The following is an 18,256-nucleotide window of genomic DNA, read 5'->3' on the forward strand; positions in this document are numbered from 1 at the left end:
GATATGGAATATGCATCTATCTATCTATAGCCCGACGCCCTAATCCCGCAAAGGATGGCCACAGACAAAATGCCTCCAATTCGCTCTGTCACCCACCATTTGACTACTCTCCCCCCAGCTCACTCCCCCCTCCCTCATATACCTCTCAATTCCATCCCTCTATCTCATCCTAGGTCCACTCCTCCCTTTCCCTCCTTCCACCTCACCTACATACACCCTCTTAGTCTTTCATTCTCCATTCTCCCCACATGTCCAAACCACCTCGGTGTATTTCTCCTAATCTTCTCAACCACATCCACCCCACAACATTCCTTCACTTCTTCATTCGTCAACCTGCCACTCCACATGCCCCTCTCAAGTAACTCATTTCCACTGCTCTCACTCTTGACTTGCTCCCCTCTTGCAAGGTCCACACCTCGCTTCCATATGTCAGGGTAGGGATCACAATACTATCATTCAGTGACTTCTTAACTTCCATACTCCCCTTCCTATTTCTCATCACTGCTTTCAGTGAACCAATGACCTTCCCTCCCTGCTGTACTCTTTCACACACTTCATCCTCCAAAGTTCCATCTTTACTCATCTCATTACCCAAGTAGTTGAATCCACTCACTTTCTCCATATCCACACCATCCAACCTCACTGTACATTCTGTGACTTCATTCCTCTCAAACACCATAACTTTACTCGTGTTTACATTAACTTTCAGATTCCTCTTCCTACACAATGTCCCAAATACATTCACCAAACCTTGCAATTCTCATTCATCTTCACTCAAAAATACTGTATCATCAGCAAACAGCAACACCAGAATCTTCCGAATCTCACCCTCATTCCTTAGAGCCACCCCCACATCCACTGTCCTGCCTTGCACCTTCTTTACAACCCCATCCTTGTATATATTAAACAGCCATGGAAACATCACACAACCCTGTTTCAGTCCCACATTGAGATAAAAGAACTCACTCAGCTCACCATCCACTTGCACCGTAGCCCTATCTCCTTCATACATACTTTTCACAGCACTCAGCAATTTCCCCTCCACTCCATATACAGTAGAACCTCTCTCATTTGGACTATATGGGGGGAAGGGTTGTCCGAATTAGCAGATTGTCCGGACCATCAGGGTAATCTCCAGTTCATACCAAAAACTATCTACATATGGTATGTTTGTTAATTATTAACGTATGTTGCATATGTCAACCCTACATAGCTGCAAAAGATGAAAGGATACTAAAATAACCAAACTAATCATGTATGATAGTTTTGTATTGCATAATTTACAGGTAAGGCCATGACAAGAAACTAGCCTACATTTTAAATTGTAGTAAGTGACTAAGGCCAGTGTAGGCAAAAAAATAAATTAATTAGTTAACTGTAATATTTGGAATAAAAATAAAACTTATGTAGGCAAAAAATACATTGTCATCTTTGGCATATTGATAACGCCCATATGGGCAAGAAGCTAATGTTTGATGTACAAGTAAGGCACATTTAAGCACAAAAAATAACCTACAGTAATCACTAAACACTGCAGAATATTCTGACCCATTTTTGTGTAAGCAAACTCCTCCTTTTAACACCTTTATTCATTGAAGAAGCTACACTTGCATTAAGGGGCATGGTAAGGAGGATTAATTTTGAAATACAGCGTAAAAATATAAATGGTTGGTGAACTAGTTGATGGAACGAATGCTAGCGTGTGTTTAAACAGGCGCCCATGTTGAGACCTAGCGTGATCCGAGACTAAACGAATGATGATCGCTTTCCGCGCCGATACTGAAAATGACTTTAGAATTACTTTCAACATATTTTTGGAACTTATTATTTTTAAATTTTGTCCGGATTAACAGAAGTCTGGATTAAAGGGGTCCGGACCAAAGAGGTTCTACTGTATTCTTAATACCTTCCACGTACCTTGCCTATCTATTCTGTCATAAGCTTTCTCCAAGTCCATAAAGGCAGCATACACTTTGTTTCCCTTCTCTAGATACTTCTCCACTAAACATCTTTGAACAAATATCAGATCTACACACCTGTCATATGCCTAACCCTATCGATGAGTATTCTACCATATATTTTTCCAGTCACACTAAGAAGGTAAATACTCCTATGGTTACCACATACTTCTCTCTCCCCTTTTCCTTTATATAAAGGAACAGTTATACCTGATTTCCAGTCCTCTGGAACTCTTCCCTCTTCCTAAGCCAATCTACACAACTTCCATATCCACTTCACTGCAATCTCATCCCTATCCCTCAGCATTTCACCACACACTCCATCAATTCCTGGGGCCTTTCCCATCTTGATCTTCTTCATTGCTTCCACTACTTCCCCCCTACTGATCTCTTCCTCTCTCCTCTCATCTCTTCTTCTCCCAGCCATTCCCCAACCACTTATACTCGCACTGCTGTCACTCTGTACATTCAACAAATCCTCAAAGTGCTCCTTCCATCTCCTCAATTTTTCTCTCTTCTCCACCAACAATCTATTATTCCTATCTTTCACTCCCCTACTATTTCTCCTTTCACACTGCCTTACTTTCTTTACCTCCTTCCAAAACAATTTCTTACTCTCCCTCCATTTCACACTCAGATTCCTCCCAAACTCTTCATCCATTTTCTTCTTACTGTCCTTCACCAGTCTCTTCACCTCCCTTCTCCTGCTCACATATACCTCTCTCTTCTCTCTCTCATCTTCTCCCCTACCTCTGCTCGCTAGCCATTCACTATATGCCTTCTTCTTTTGTTCCACAGCTCGTTTCACCTCATCATTCCACCATGCTGTCCCTTGCACACCCCTGCATCTCCTCTTCACTCCACAAACCACCTCACACGCTGCGCCTATCTCTTCCGTGAATATCTTACATACGTCTTCCACCCCTTCCATCTGCTCTAACTCATACCTTCCCAATCTTTCTTCCACTATGCTCATATACTCTGCCATTTTCTCACTATCTTGCAGCTTCTCCACTCTTCTCACAGGAGCTGTTTCCTCCTGTCTTCCCCCTCGTCTCTTCAACCATTTTCTTTGCAGCTTTACCTTGGCCATCGCTAAGTGATGGTCCGAGACTCCATTCCCCCACCCTCTGCACGCTCTTGCATCCAACACTTGTCTTCTCATTCGCTGATCCACAAACACGTAGTCTATCATTGCCTTTCGTTCAATAAGTTCACCATCCATCCTCCTCATTACTCTCCATGTATATCAGTGGATCATCTTATGCCGAAAGTAGGTGTTAGCTATTGCCATCCCCTTACCAGCACAGATGTCCACCAAAGCACTACCATTCCCATCTACTTCAGCTGGCACACCCCACTGACCAACCACTCCATCCACTCGTACATTCCCAACTTTGCCATTCATGTCTCCAATCAAAAGCACTCTCTCGCTCCTCTTGAATTTGTCCATACATGCTTCTACACTCGCCCAAAACTCATCTTTCACTCTTGCCACCCGGCCCTCAGTCGGCGCATACATACATACAGTCACCCATGCATGTATACCTACTTTCATCCGCACCCATACAATCCTTGAACCCACTGTTCCATACTCATATTCTCCTTCCACTTCTTGCATATCATCAGATATACTCCCTCTTTTGCCTTCTCATTCTCATTAACTCCCGCACATATACCTAATCCTTATTCCCACTCTCTCATCCTTTCACCTTTCCATTTGGTTTCAGTCTGTCCACATATATCCACTCTTGCATCCTCAAGCACCTGAACAATCTCTCTCTCTCTTTCACTTCATCATTCACTCCTCTCACATTCCATGTCCCAACCCTCAGAATTTTGTGTGTGTGTGTTTGTGTGTGTGTGTCTGACTCAGGCCATAGGCTTCACAGCCTTCTCTCAAGGCCCAGTAGTCCTCCTACATACCATACACCTCTCTACATGTCACCACTTCGGCGCTAACACCCACTGTCCATATTTAATACATGCTAGGGCTGTCTTATACAGGACTGGTGTATTGGTATTAGCGGGGGTACTTTTATGACATGTTGGCGGGTCATCTGGTAGATAAGGAAAGTCTGCTTTTATGAAATTCAAATCCTTAAACTGTTCCCTGCCCCACTCGGGATTCGAACCTGGGTCCATCAGGACTGCAGGCCGCCTCTATACCGATTCAGTCACCACCTCCCCCCAAATGTCCTTTGTCTGATCCTTAGTCATCAACGTATGGTCTGTCCTGGTCCGAGGCGCTTTATATGCTTGTTTAGTTCTTTTTACGGGGTGGGGCACTAACCCACCATCAACCCTTTTAGTCGTTTCATACGACAAGCAGGGATACTGGGGGAGTATTCTTGAAACCCCCCTACCCCCAGTGGGGTATGGGAAGAGTTACGTAAATTGGACAAAGGAAAAGCAAATGGTCCTGATGGAATTTCAGGGTGGATGCTACTTGAATGTGCAGAAGAGCTAAGCAGACCACTGTATTTAATATTTAAGGAATCCTTAGGTCAAGGTAAACTACCTGACATTTGGAAGAAAGAAACAGTGTTCTCCTGTTCAAGAAAGAGAATAGACAGGATCTACTCAACCACCATCCAGTATCACTGACCAGTGTTGTAAGTAAGATACTAGAAAAGCTGATAAGAGAAGTTTGAGTAAAAGATCTAGAAGAACGTGGTATGATAACAGAGAGGCAGTTTGGTTTTACGAAGGGAAATTCATGTGTTACTAATCTGTTAAGCTACTATAATAGAGTTACAGAAACTTTACTGAAAAAAGAAGGATGGGTGGGCGGTATCTGTTTAGATTTTAAGAAAGCATTTGACAGAGTACCGCACCAAAGACTTTTATGGAAACTGTACCATCAAGGAGGTATCCAAGGCAATCATTACTGTTGGATGCAGGATTTTCTCAGAAAGTAGGGAAATGAGAACAATATTAAGGGGAAATTATTCATCATGGAGGGAAGTGACCAACGGAGTGCCACAGGGCTCAGTGCTGGCACCAATTATGTTTCTAGTATATATAAATGACATAGACAGTGACATTGGAAATGGAAGCTCTCTAAATATGTTTGTGGATGATGCAGAAATTCAAAGAAAAATTACTAATACAGATTCTTGTAAAGGGCTTCAAGAGGAATTGAATAAGCTTCATGAATGGAGCAATAAATGGCAAATGGAATTTAATGTGGATAAGTGTCTTTTAATTAAATTTGGTAAAAGTGAGAAAAGACCAGAAAATCAACACTATACATATCAGAAAGGGAGAAGGATCTAGGAGTAATTATCAGGCACAGACTATCTCCAGATGATCACATCAGTGAGAAGGTATGTAACATGTATACATTGCTTGCTGATATGAGAATAGCATTCACAGACATAAATGAATATATGCTGAGGAAGATAATAACATCATTCATCAGACCAACTGTAGTCTGGAATCCTCATCTCAAAAAACACATAGACAAGATTGAAATAGTAAAAAAGGGCAGCCACAAGATGGGTACCAAGCTTAAGGGATCTAAGCTATGAAGAAAGACTGGAAACATTGAATCTGCCAATGCTGCAGGAGAGAAGGAGTAGGGGAGACATGATTATGCTATATAAATGCTTCTCAGAGAAAGAGAAAATATACATATATGAATTTATATCATATGGGGAAGCATCAGCAAGAGGACATTGCAAAAAACTGCATAAAAAGAGAGGTGAAGGAGTGTGTGCCAAAACATTCATAAATTCAAGGATATGTATGATAAAAATGGTTTAATACACGAGACAGTACGAGCTTGACTCGTTCCTGTAAAGATATAATTAGGTAAGAACACACACACACACACACACACACACACACACACACACACACACACACACACACACACACACACACACACACACACACACAGTCACCTACACATGCAAGCACATACTGACATCTCAGCATGGTAAAGAAAAAATAAAGTTCAGGATGCTGTAGCAGCTAACTGTTGCATATATTGACCCTCAAAAATGAAACATATGCATCATCATCTTCCATGAACTAGTATAACCAAAAAAGCAGGTGGAATTAAAAAATGCATGCCACAGGAGCTGCAGATATTCCCTAAGCAACATTTAATGGGTTAAATTATAAGATTCTTGTTTATACTGTAATTTTTATACTTTGCAACTGGAATGGCATTCTTTTTCATTCTGACATTTTTCCTTATACCTGTGTCCATCTGTGAAGCAACATCACCTGAGACAAAGGTGTAAAATTATGGTTAAGACCAGTTTAATTTGTACCTGTGTACTTTAGCTTATCATTGAATACTGTTCATAATGAGTCAAGGAGTAAAGGATATGGTTGTTCACATTTTAGCTTAAGATTGTAGAAATCAGACTAATAAATACAAATTTTATGCTTATATATATTTCATTGTACAATTTTTTTTTTTTTTTTTTTTTTTTTTTTTTAAATCTATATATGTAAAAAACAGAGAGGGATAAAGAAGAAAAACTTCTTATTAAAGGTAAAGGGGAAGTGCACCACAGACCACATATCAGCAGCTGGTCCTTGGCTGAAATTCCGTGGCCACTTGGACAACATCTCCAATAATTTGTTCCTGACTGCAGTGAATGCAGAAAATGAAGAGATGAACAAAGTGCAGAACAAAACCACTGGGGAATGGGGACCTGTGCCAGCTACTGCTCGTGCATACAAGGCTGCGGGCATCAGTTGGTGTGTTATTGGAGATGATAATTATGGTGAGCCACCAGTGCTACATGTTTAGTTTTATGTCCTTTCACACAGTTGCAGCTGCTCATTGTTTTGAGATCCTCAGCTGCAACACATAGAGTGCTGCCATTATGTGAAAGGACCCACACATGTTTGCATGGTCAGTGATCTCATAAATGTAAACCAACTGTACTTGTCTTTAGGCTTGAGTAAACCACTTTAATGTCACTGTATATTTTATTTTAGCTGCAACTGGATGTTTCATTTACTTTTAGAGACTTTTTGAATAGGAAGAGGTTTATATAGTGTGGAGGAGGTAGATATAGCCCCTATTGATCCTCTTCATTATTGGAAGTATTTTAATTTTTATCAACATCAGGAAGTAGCAAAAACAAAATGCAAATACATCACCAGATTGAAGTGATTTATCATAGTTTTTTTTACCTTTTGCAAAAAGGTAGTTAAAAAAGAGTGTCAACTGTGTTCTGATGTAGATCATATAGTTAGTCACTCACCTTTCAGGCTCTCAGATTTCTTGGTACACACTGTAGATCCTGTGTATCATTGTGTTATGAGACCAAACTACAGCTGTCTTGTTGACTGCCAAGTCATTAAAGAGTTACAAAACTTCACGTGCACATCTTGACATACCATATACCTTATACTGAAGTAATCATCAACCTCTTATGAAACAGACTAATGATCTTGCAGTCCTAATTTTTATGCAGTATATATCTCAAGTAATCATTGATTGATTACCTATGAAACATGTTATTAATTTTTCAACTACTGCTCTCCTCTACTGCTCCAACTTCCACAGCCATTAATGTGAGATGACTAAAACAGTATCTGTCTCATGTTTCACTTAACAATGCCCTCAGCTGGACCTCTCATGTTGGATCATTTGCTAAAACCGCATCAAAGAAGTTAGATTATTGTACAGTCCTTAACTTCTTCTGTGACGACCAGTTGGCTATAATTTACATGAGTCATGTGCGCTTTCAGCTGAAATAATGTTCACCCTTGTCGAATGGATGTGAAGAGGTTGCACTAAAAGCACTGGACAAAATTCAGAACAAAGCTACAGTATTAGAATTATCAGTAACCGTACTATTACTAATGAACTACCACCCCAACAGGTAAAAAGGAATATTGCCTCCCTTGCATTATTTTACGGATACTTACATGACAAATGCTCAAAGTTGCATCCATTGTGCCACCTCTCCACGCCTCTCCCTGCGCAATGTGGGCATCTGGTAATGCTGTGACTGGACTGTCACACTGCCATATTGCAGAACTTCTGGCTATCAGAATTCTTTTATTCCCCAAATTGCCTCTCTTTAGAACTCGCATCCCCAGAGTGGTTTCCCCCTAAATTTCAACCTATGGCTCTTACAGTTTTTTTTTAATGAATGGAAGACACCTCCAATCAGGTGTATGGTTATTACCTTTTTTTATTCATCTGTTTTTCCTTCCTCTGTTTTGTTATTGTAAAAATAAAAAAAAAATTCTACTGTAGAAATAATGTTGGGCTACAGTTTTGGTAACAGCCACAAAGTCATCATTCTGGTGTAGGAAACTTTGCAAAAAGTATGGTAAGCCAGTGACCCAAACTGATTCATGTATCATTACACTTTTTTTTTTTTCCCCCCCCAGCAATTGTTTAGCAGGTATGTAGTGTATAGAACATCATCTGCTGTATGGAAGGTGCTCAGAATTTTCATTGTGTTACAGGTGAGGGTAGCTCCAGAGAGCATGCAGCTCTTGAACCCCGCCACCTAGGGGGCCGAGCTATCATTGTTAAATCTTTTGCACGCATCCATGAGACCAACCTCAAGAAGCAGGGAATGCTGCCACTCACTTTTGCCAACCCAAGTGATTATGACAAGATTGGACCAAATGATAAGATTTCCATCCTTGGCCTAAAAGATTTTGCTCCAGGAAAGGTTTGTAACACACTTACACAATGCTTATTACTACTAGATTTGGATTTTGTTTTTTTGTTTTTGTAGCTTTGGTGACTTCCTGAGGAAGAGGCTTTTCAGTCATCTTACAAACATACATAAGCATTTTAATAATCGAAGAATAACCCTAGTCTCATAGAACTGAGGATAGAGTGCATTGCTTCTTGTTCCTAGTTGAAATGCCTTTCAAGATATTGTAACCTCCCCTTCAGGTAATTAGTGCTTTTAGTGCTTTATGATGTGCTTCCCTTGCAGGATAAACTGAGAACCCTACTCTTTTGGCGTAGTTTGTTAATGTCACCACATATTGCATATGTAGCTTCATTTGGTGTGCCATGGGACTGAAGAGGTAACAGCTGCCTTGGGCAGAGCCTAGTGAAGCTCATGCTGCCAAATTTACTCACTTTGAGCAAAAGTGGGTATTAAGCCTCACAGAAACATGTTATTTTCTGTGGACTGCATATTTGGTGGCACCCATTGAAAGAGTACCCAAGAAATGCAGAGTGATGAGGAGGACCCAAATATTGGGCACAGGTATCTCTCCTAGGAGGTTACCACAGCAGGACCAACATGAAAGTACATGCACTCTGTACAGTGCAGCACAGCAGTAGTCATCCCACATTTTTTGTAGGTTCAACTTTGTTGATTTAGGTTATTTATGAATAGGTGAACTGTCTCAAAGTACATTAGTTTAGGTGTATTATGGGATTCTTTTGTCCAGTAATTATAACTAGGAAATGCCAGATACATCCCCCCCCCATCCCAAAATACCTGCATTGTATCATGGGAGATAATGCAGATGGTAATTACCCAAGTCAGTAGATGAGAGTGCACTGTACTAAAAAGGAGATATTTTATCACAGGTGCCTAATTCTCGAAGTGCTGGCTTCCAACTTTGAGACGCTAAAGATCAATCATTATTATTACCAGGAGGAATGATGCAAAGATTGGGGAATAAATAGGATGCTGTGGGAATGTCAGATGTGGAAAAATGGAATAGGAACTGGGACTCTGAAATTGAACAGAAAGCTGTTAAAACTCCAGTTGATTTCCGAGCCTGGTACTGGTATTCGAAGTCCTGTGGCCGACAATCGTAGAGAGGCTGCAAAAAACTGGAGCTGCAACCCTGCCTCTTTTATGACATAAATGTACCTAACCAGTGGAAACTAAGAGATCAGGTGGTGGGAGGCATGATCTGGCCCCCTTCCTGGGTCTGGGGAGGGACCCCTCCCCTCCCCCCCATGCCATCTCTACACCTCCCTGTACCCCATTGGATCCTGCCCTCTATCCCCTCCCACCCAAACTACCCCCCATTCCCCTTTCAGGAATTGTCACTTTATCCTGACAAGGACATCACGCAAGTCTGCTTGAAAGCATTTGGTTGTTACTCGTGGTATTTGTCAGAGCAGTTAGTAGGATTAGCCCTAAAGAGAAGTGAAAGGTGGTGATCGCTCTCCCCCCCCCCCCTACATGTCCGACCCTGGCCAAAGACTTCAGGGCCTATACCCAAGTCCCAGTAGTCTCCCTGGGGCCCAGTAGTCCTCCTACATCTCTACATGTCACCACTTCGGCGCTAACACCCATCCATACTGAATACATGCTAGGGCTGTCTCATACAGGACTGGTGACTGGTATTAGCAGGGGTACTTTTGTGACATGTCGGCGGGTCATCTGGTAGATCAGACAAGTCTGCTTTTTAAGAAATTCAAATCCTTAAACTGTTCCCTGCCCCAGCTGGGATTTGAACCTGGGTTCATTAGGACTGCAGGCTGCCTCTCTACCAATTCTGCCACCGCCTCCCCCAAAGAAGGAAGCTAAGATCCTCTAAAAAGAGTGACAGTTGAACTCGAAGTGACAGCACTGAATCAGAAGACCATTTCAAGTTTTGTGACCAGCAACACCAAGATCTTCACACTGCTTGGCCCTCCTCATTCATTCCTAGAATTCAATCCATCCACATGGGAAAGTCGTGAGGATTACAAGGAAGACGAGCACCTCATACAGGGGCTAAAGGTAACAAATTACTTTGCAGAAAAAGGGGTAGCACTGATCCAAGAGTTTAATCCAGTGTTGATCAAGAACGAAGATCAATGGCAGTTTCTTCTCCAGGTCATTGTTCAACACAGGCAAGTGTATCCTGATACGAAGAAGGCTACAGCTGGCAGCAATCACAGGCCATAAAGCTAGACGACAATGAATGGGAGTTGAATTCCCGTGATACCCCCCCTCCCCCCCAATGATGGGCTAATGCTCTGCAAAGAGGGGGACCTTGTTAACCCAGTTTCATATTAAAGTTACGTCATAATAGTATAACGTTGAACATGATGCGGCATTAGTTAAAATTATCACAAAAAGAAAATGAAGATTTTCATACACCTTTTTTTAATCAGTAGGAACGAAGTCCCCCAGCAACTGAAGCAAATTTTTCAAGATGTAAATTAGGGCAGTTGTTTCAGAGAGCCTCGGAGGGCCCAGTACCTGCCCAGGGTCCCAACCAAATGGAGAGATTTGCATGGCCATGTGGAATGTGAGAGATGTGAATGAGGAGAGCAAAAGGATGGAAGTGGTGAATGTGTTCAAGAGTGCGAGATATACCGTGATGGCATAGATTGAAACAAGATGAAAGGGTGTGAAGTGGAGGAGTGGGAGGGTGTGAAATGTGTAAGATTGGGCATGAGTGGGCGAGAAAGTTGCAAGGAAGGAGTTGGATTATTGTGGCATAGTGAAATGAGAGATTTCAAATGTGTCAGCTCAAGGTGTATTTATGTCAAGTTCAAGTTTGAGAAGGTGAAAGTGGTAGTGATTGTAGTGTATGCACCGTGTGATGATAGGAGTGAGAGAGAGAAGGACAGGTTTTGGGATGAGCTGGATGAAGCGGTGGAAGGAATGCCCAGGAGCTATAAAGTGATCATAATGGGCGATATGAATGGAAGAGTAGGCACTGGTCCTGAGGATAACATAATGGGGTGTAGTGGAGTACCAGGAGAAAACGATAATGGGAAGCGACTGAAGGATATGTGTTGGGAAAGGAGGTTGTGCATTTGTAACTTGTATTTCAAACACAAAGATGCACTTGAATATACATGGTATAGAGGGAATGGGGATCATATTGTAAGGAGCCTGATTGATTACGTGCTCGTTGAGAGGTCAATGCTGGGAGTGGTTGCCGATACGAGGGCAGTGAGAGTGTGATGTGGAGGTCTGTCAGATCATATAATTGTGGTATGCAGGATCAAACTGAGAGGAGTGAGATGGACTAAGAGAGAGAAGAGCAGTCCAGGAGGAAGATTGAAAGTCGAGAAGCTGAGGATCAAAGAAATGGCAGATGAATAAAGGACCAAAGTAGGGGAAGAGTTAGAATCTGTGAATTGGAATGAAATGGATCTGGACAGCCTGGGGAATGCATATAGGGATTGCATCGTTAGAAATGCTAAAGCAATGTGTGGTGTGGCAAGAGTAACAACGAAGAAGAAAGGTACGGCATGGTAGGATGATGAAGTTAAGTAAGCAGTGGAGGAAAAGTGGAAGATATGGCTTGAGTGGTAACAGGACAAGGATTCAATTGAAATAAGAACTAAATGTTTTGAGAGCAAGAAACACATAAAGAGACTAGTGAAGAGGAAAAAGAAGGGGGTATATAATGATCTAGGAAGAAAAATGAATGCAAACTACTCTTAAAATAGGAAGTTATTCTGGAAAGAGGTGAGGAAATGTAGAAGTGAAAGCAGAAAGAAATGTTATGGTGTGAAGGATGTAGGTGGTAGATTATTTAACCCATGGGGATGAAGTAGGGACAAGATGGAAAAAATATTTTGAAAGCCTGATGAATGAGAATAGAGAGAGAGCTGAGCAGCTGTAAACATGATTGGTTTTGAGGATGAGCAGAAAAGGAATGCAGTGCCAGGAGACACGACACTCGCACAGGTGAAGAGCGCTGTGAAGCATCTGGAAAATGGGAGAGCAGCTGGGGTTGATGAGGTGTATGCAGAGATGATTAAGTGTAGTGAGGAGAGTGGCATGAAGTGCTCTTTGGAGATGTGTAAGAAGGCATGGATGAGTTAAACTGTCATATATATATAGTTATACATAGTACCCTCGCATCCAGTACGCATTTGTCCAGTACTATTCTCATCCAGTACGGTCGGGGGGGGGATCATAACTGTAGTATGGATTTGTTGGGCTAGTACAGATTGGCTGTGTGAAATGGGCCAAATCCAAAGAGTTCTTCTCTAGTACTGATGTTCTGTGTCCAGTACTATTACCCACCTGGGCTCGTGAAGATGGCAAACACCGAGGAACGTTTCCCTAGTACTGCTGCACCAGTCCAGTACACCTTCCTCATGACTCATGTCGTGTGCCAGTCACATTGCAGTATTGCACTTTCCCCTGATGATGAAGATGATGTCAGTGTGTGACTATGAGGGATTTATGAGGGAGGTTGAGGAAAAGAGGCCTCCTCTGGATCTTGAAGGCCCTCCTTCACGGGGCCAGTAGGACCTCCTACAGCCTCAGATACCCCTCCTCCTTTCCCCCCAAGCCCATTAACTCACCTTAAAAGTTGGTAAAATCTTAATTGTGTCAAAACATAGTTAAGTTGAATTAAGGGGGGGACTTTTTCAAGGCTTGTCAGACATGGTTCATTTTTCCCATAAGGTCTTTTGATTGTCTAGTACAGATTTAGTCCAGTATGGCAGTACTGTCTGACAAAAATAACGTACTGGATGCAAGGGTACTGTATATATCTATCTATCTATCTGTCTATCATCCAATCCTACATTGCTCCATGTGGAGCGTAGGAGCCCGGGGCTAGGCAGTTGGTCCCGACATTTAGGATGAGAGTGACCAGCCTCACTCATCCCTGAGTGGCATTACACGAGCAATGAACCCCAACCATCCCTTGGATATAAACCTTCACTGGCTCAGTCCGATTGTAGTTCAATAATTACCCACTAAACCACCAGGTGCCAAAATTTGGTTATATGGTTACCACCCAGCATAGTAAATGGTTTCCTGGTGTACAGGAAACCATTTGACATGTCCCTCAGTGTAGAGTCACCCACAGGCAGAAAGAAGAGAAAAGAATGAAGGAAAGAAAGACAGAAGAGGGAGTGTAAAGTCGCCCATAGGCAGAAGGACGAGGAAAGAATGAACGAAAGGAAGACAGAAGAGGATGGAAGGAAAGAGGGATGGAGGAGAGGAAAGGGCAGACACCCAAGATAAGCACTACATCAAGTGAGTGGATGGTGAGCGCCCCAACCTACCACAATATATATATATATATATATATATATATATATATATATATATATATATATATATATATATATATACATATATATATATATATATATATATATATATATATATATATATATATATTAATCCCTCCAATATGCGATGTAATAGAGCCAAAGGCATGTCCGGATAGTGATCCTGTCCGGATATTGGGCCCCAGCCTCCTGGACTTATACTTATGGACCCTAACTCAGAAAAACACCTATACAACTCCCTCTGGACATGCATTGCACCTATTTAAGACCCAAATCACACCAAAAAGGGACATAAAAGACTGAAATAAATGCAAAAGAACCATAAAATGAGGCTTTAGAGGTGAGTTTATACAATATTAAACATTCTGGGTACTTACAAGAAGTCCCTGACTTCTGGACTGGTTTGAACCGCCAGTTTGCAGTCCACTGTTAATCCTTTTTACTCTAAATTCTAATTTCTTAACACTGCACAACACTGTAAATTCCCGTATGTTCTAGTGGCGAGGTATTGCAGTTTATTCACTGTTTATTCACAAAAAACAAGCACCTGTGGCTTGCATTGCTATAAGCACCTGCTCTCGATCGGAGTCAGGCTGTGACTATTGATGATGGCGGGGTAACAGAGTTGCCAGATCGCAATGGCCACATTACCAAGCTCCTCAGTTTTTATTACCATTTTTAACTTTCATTACCAAATTCGTCAAGCTATCATCTATTCTCCACTAATTATATACACCTGTGGAAATACATGTAATCACTTTTCTTATAATTAACAGCATGTTGTTTATTATAACGCTATATAGGCTACCATATTAATCAGAGAGAGCAAACAATCCACCATCTCCATCCTGTGTAACCTCATACGTGTGAAAAATCCGTTTGGTATTGTATTATTCTGATTCATTACCAAACGAATTTTTCATTACCAAATTGGCCCACATTTGGTAATGAAAAATACCAAATGGCAACCCTGACAGGGGAGTGGGGAAGAAGGAAGGGGTGAAGGGACCATGGTGTAACAGCTGTTCAGTGCCACGAAGTAATTTCAAATTACGGGTGGGAAAAAAAAAGGCAGATTTTTTTTGAATTTTTTGCGGTTTTTGGCCCATTTTGGGAATACAATAATCCCTCCACTATCCGATGTAATAGAGCCAACAGCATGTCCGGAAAGTGGTCCCTGTCCGGATATTGGGCCCCAGCCTCCTGGACTTGTACCTATGGATCCTAACTCAGAAAAACACCTATACAACTCCCTCTGGACATGCATAGCATCTATTAAAGACCCCAATCACACCAATAAGGGACATAAAAGACTGAAATAAATGCAATAGAACCAGAGAATGTGGTTTTAGAGGTGAGTTTATACAATATTAAACATTCTGGGTACTTAAAACAAGTCCCTGGCTCCTGGACTGGTACTTATGGACCCTAACCCAGCATAATTTTGAAAGCTACCTAAATAACTCCCTACCGGACATGCATAGCACATATTTAAACCTATTTAAGATCCCATTCACACCAATAATAAGGTTGAAATAAATGAAAAGGAACCAAAGAATGAGGAATTAGAAGTGACTGTACCTCATCCAGGGTAATTACAGCTCGTTTGTGGTCGCCTTTGTAAGGTTTTGGCAGTGGTGAAAATGCTCTTGAAGCACGTACAGTAATCCAGTGTTGTGCTGCACTTACAGTAATTCTTTGCACTGTGAGTTATAACTGTTTAACACTGCACATTGTTAATTGCACCAGGCCAGTTTCAGCCGCCATTTGCACTCCACAGTTAATCCTTTGCACGCTAAATTCTAATTTCTTAACGCTGCACAACATTGCAAATTCCCGTGTGGTCTAGTGGCGAGGTATTGCAGCTTATTCACTGTTTATTCACGAGAAAATGAGCACTTGTGGCTCCCATTATGATAATGCTACCACTCGCAATCAAAGTTAGGCAATAACTGATTGGTGTGAAGGGGAAACAGAGTTGCCAGATCGCAACGGCCACATTACCAAACTCCTCAGTTTTCATTACCAAATTTAATTCTTCATTACCAGATTCGTAAAGCTAGCATTTATTCTTCACAAATTATATATATAAGTGGAAATACACGTACAGTAATCCCGCATTATACGATCCCTCTTTATACGATATTTCGCTTATACAGTGTCAAAATTTTAGTACCCTATGCCCACTATACAATGGGAACGATTTGCTACAATGATGAATCATCCACAGCTCAGTGAACAGCATATGTGCAAACGCAACACAAACGTCCTCACATTGTCAGCACTGGACCACACACACTTGTCCACCGGTCCAGCCTCATTAGCTAGCCCTGCCCAGCCAGCCAGCCAGTTCTGACAGTGATGAGTGAGGGCTGTGGCTGTGAGGCCGAGTCGGGACAATTCGCCATCAAGTCAATTCGCCATCAGGACGATTCCCCGTCATTTATTTACGTATCAGTTTATTTAGCACGTACACTAGTTTTTGAATTATGTAAGTTATAAAAGTGATGGTGGTTTATTGTTTATATAGTGAATGTAAAATATGGCATCAAATCATGGGTATTAAATGAAAAAATAATATATTGAAACATGAATCAGCTGATTTACGATCGTTCCTTCATCTTAGCATAAGACTACATACGAGACATTGGCATTTATATTAATGCCTAACGACCTTAAGTGAACGATCGACATACTTTGGAATTATACAAATAATCTTCATATTACGTCTATATAAACGTTTCGGGACAATTCGTCATCAAGTCAATTCGCCATCACAACAATAACAAGACAATTCGCCATCGGGACTTTTCGTCGTCAGGATGATTCCCCGTCGTTTATTTTCATATCAGTTTATTTAGCAAGTACCCTAGTTTTTTAGTACTGTACTTGTACCTCTTCAAAGTCGTTTTAAAATATGCCCAGGATGTTGTAGTACCAATGGAAATTAATGAAAACAGCTATGGGTGATGCTAGAACATAATTCAAAGTCAGCTACAGCAAGGTAGAAACAAGTTAAATATTGTCTAAAAGTGCAACTTAAAAATGATATCCAAAGCCTACGGTATTGAATGAAAATAGACTTGGCTAGATCCCCCTGAAAATCAGTTATTAAAGTATCAGTTAATCAGTAATAAATATATTTATAGAATGACTGGGAATTGTCCTGACGGGGAATCGTCCATATTATGACGACGATTTGTCGACTTCATGGCGAATTGTCTAGGAACCACATAAACAACCGTTGCTTGCTTCAGTAAGGTAAGATCTACTGTATACTGTAGTTTTCATGTTTTTTTCTCTTTATTCACTATTAATGTGTTACTTTAAATGTTTAAACATAAGGATATTTCATGTATGTGAGTGCTAAGGTGTGTGTATGTGAGAGTTTAGGCAGGTCTGGGAACATATCCCCATTGATTCCATGTTATAATGGGATTGCTATACAATGGATCACTTTACGATGGGGTTTTCAGGAATGGAACCCCATCGTATAATAAGGGATTACTGTAATCACTCTTCGTATAATTAACAGCTTGTTGGTTATTTTCACGCTATGTACATTAGCAGATTAAGAGAGAGAGCAAACAGTCCACCATCACCATCCTGTGTATCCTCATACATGTGAAAAATCCGTTTGGTAATGCAGTACTCTGATTCATTACCAAACAAACGAATTTTTCATGACCAGATTGGCCCACATTTGGTAATGAAAAATACCAAATGGCAACCTTGTCAGGGGAGGGGGGAGGAAGGAAGGCGGGAGGGTCTGTGGTGTAACAGCTGTTCGGCACTGCGCAGCAATTTCAAATTACGGGTGGGAAAAAATTTGGGTTTTGGGGGGATTTTTTTCATTTTTTGGCTATTTTTGGGTTCCAAAGGTCCAGGCCCACATTGTCTGGTAAGTGGGGATGTCTGGAAAGTGGGCGTCCGGATAGTACAGGGATTACTGTATTGGATCCCGGGACGAAAATGTCCGGTTATTGGGGATGTCCAGAAAATGGGCATCCGGATATTGGAGGGATTACTTATATATATATATATATATATATATATATATATATATACTGTATATACTGTATGTATATATATATATATATATATATATATATATATATATATATATATATATATATATATACAGTAATCCCGCATTTTTTGCGGATTTTTTGTCTACGGTTTTGCCCTCTCGCGGATTTTCTTAGCATTAATAAGTTCAACAAAAATATCCTTGAATATACAGAAAAAAAAAAAAATTGAAATTCCCGCAGTTTCCAATTGTAGCGCGGTAAACTCACGCCACCCTCTGTCCCTTTCCCGTGGCCCCTCTGCCAGTGTTACCATATCT

At 41.1% G+C, this 18,256-nt stretch overlaps 1 protein-coding gene across 1 annotated transcript in view; it reads left to right on the top strand.

Moving 5' to 3' along the window:
• The window catches only part of LOC145404670 (aconitate hydratase, mitochondrial-like), a 418,871-nt gene that overhangs the window by 351,836 nt on the left and 48,779 nt on the right, over positions 1 to 18,256 (top strand). The window contains exons 12-13 of the mRNA XM_080276212.1: positions 6,469 to 6,703; positions 8,409 to 8,620. Of these exons, the coding sequence (XP_080132338.1) occupies positions 6,469 to 6,703; positions 8,409 to 8,620 (447 nt within the window). The remainder of the gene's footprint in view (positions 1 to 6,468; positions 6,704 to 8,408; positions 8,621 to 18,256) is intronic.

Source organism: Coenobita brevimanus, chromosome 64, assembly GCF_032717465.1.
Source record: "Coenobita brevimanus isolate Jiangsu-jjx chromosome 64, ASM3271746v2, whole genome shotgun sequence".
NCBI lineage: Eukaryota > Metazoa > Arthropoda > Malacostraca > Decapoda > Coenobitidae > Coenobita > Coenobita brevimanus.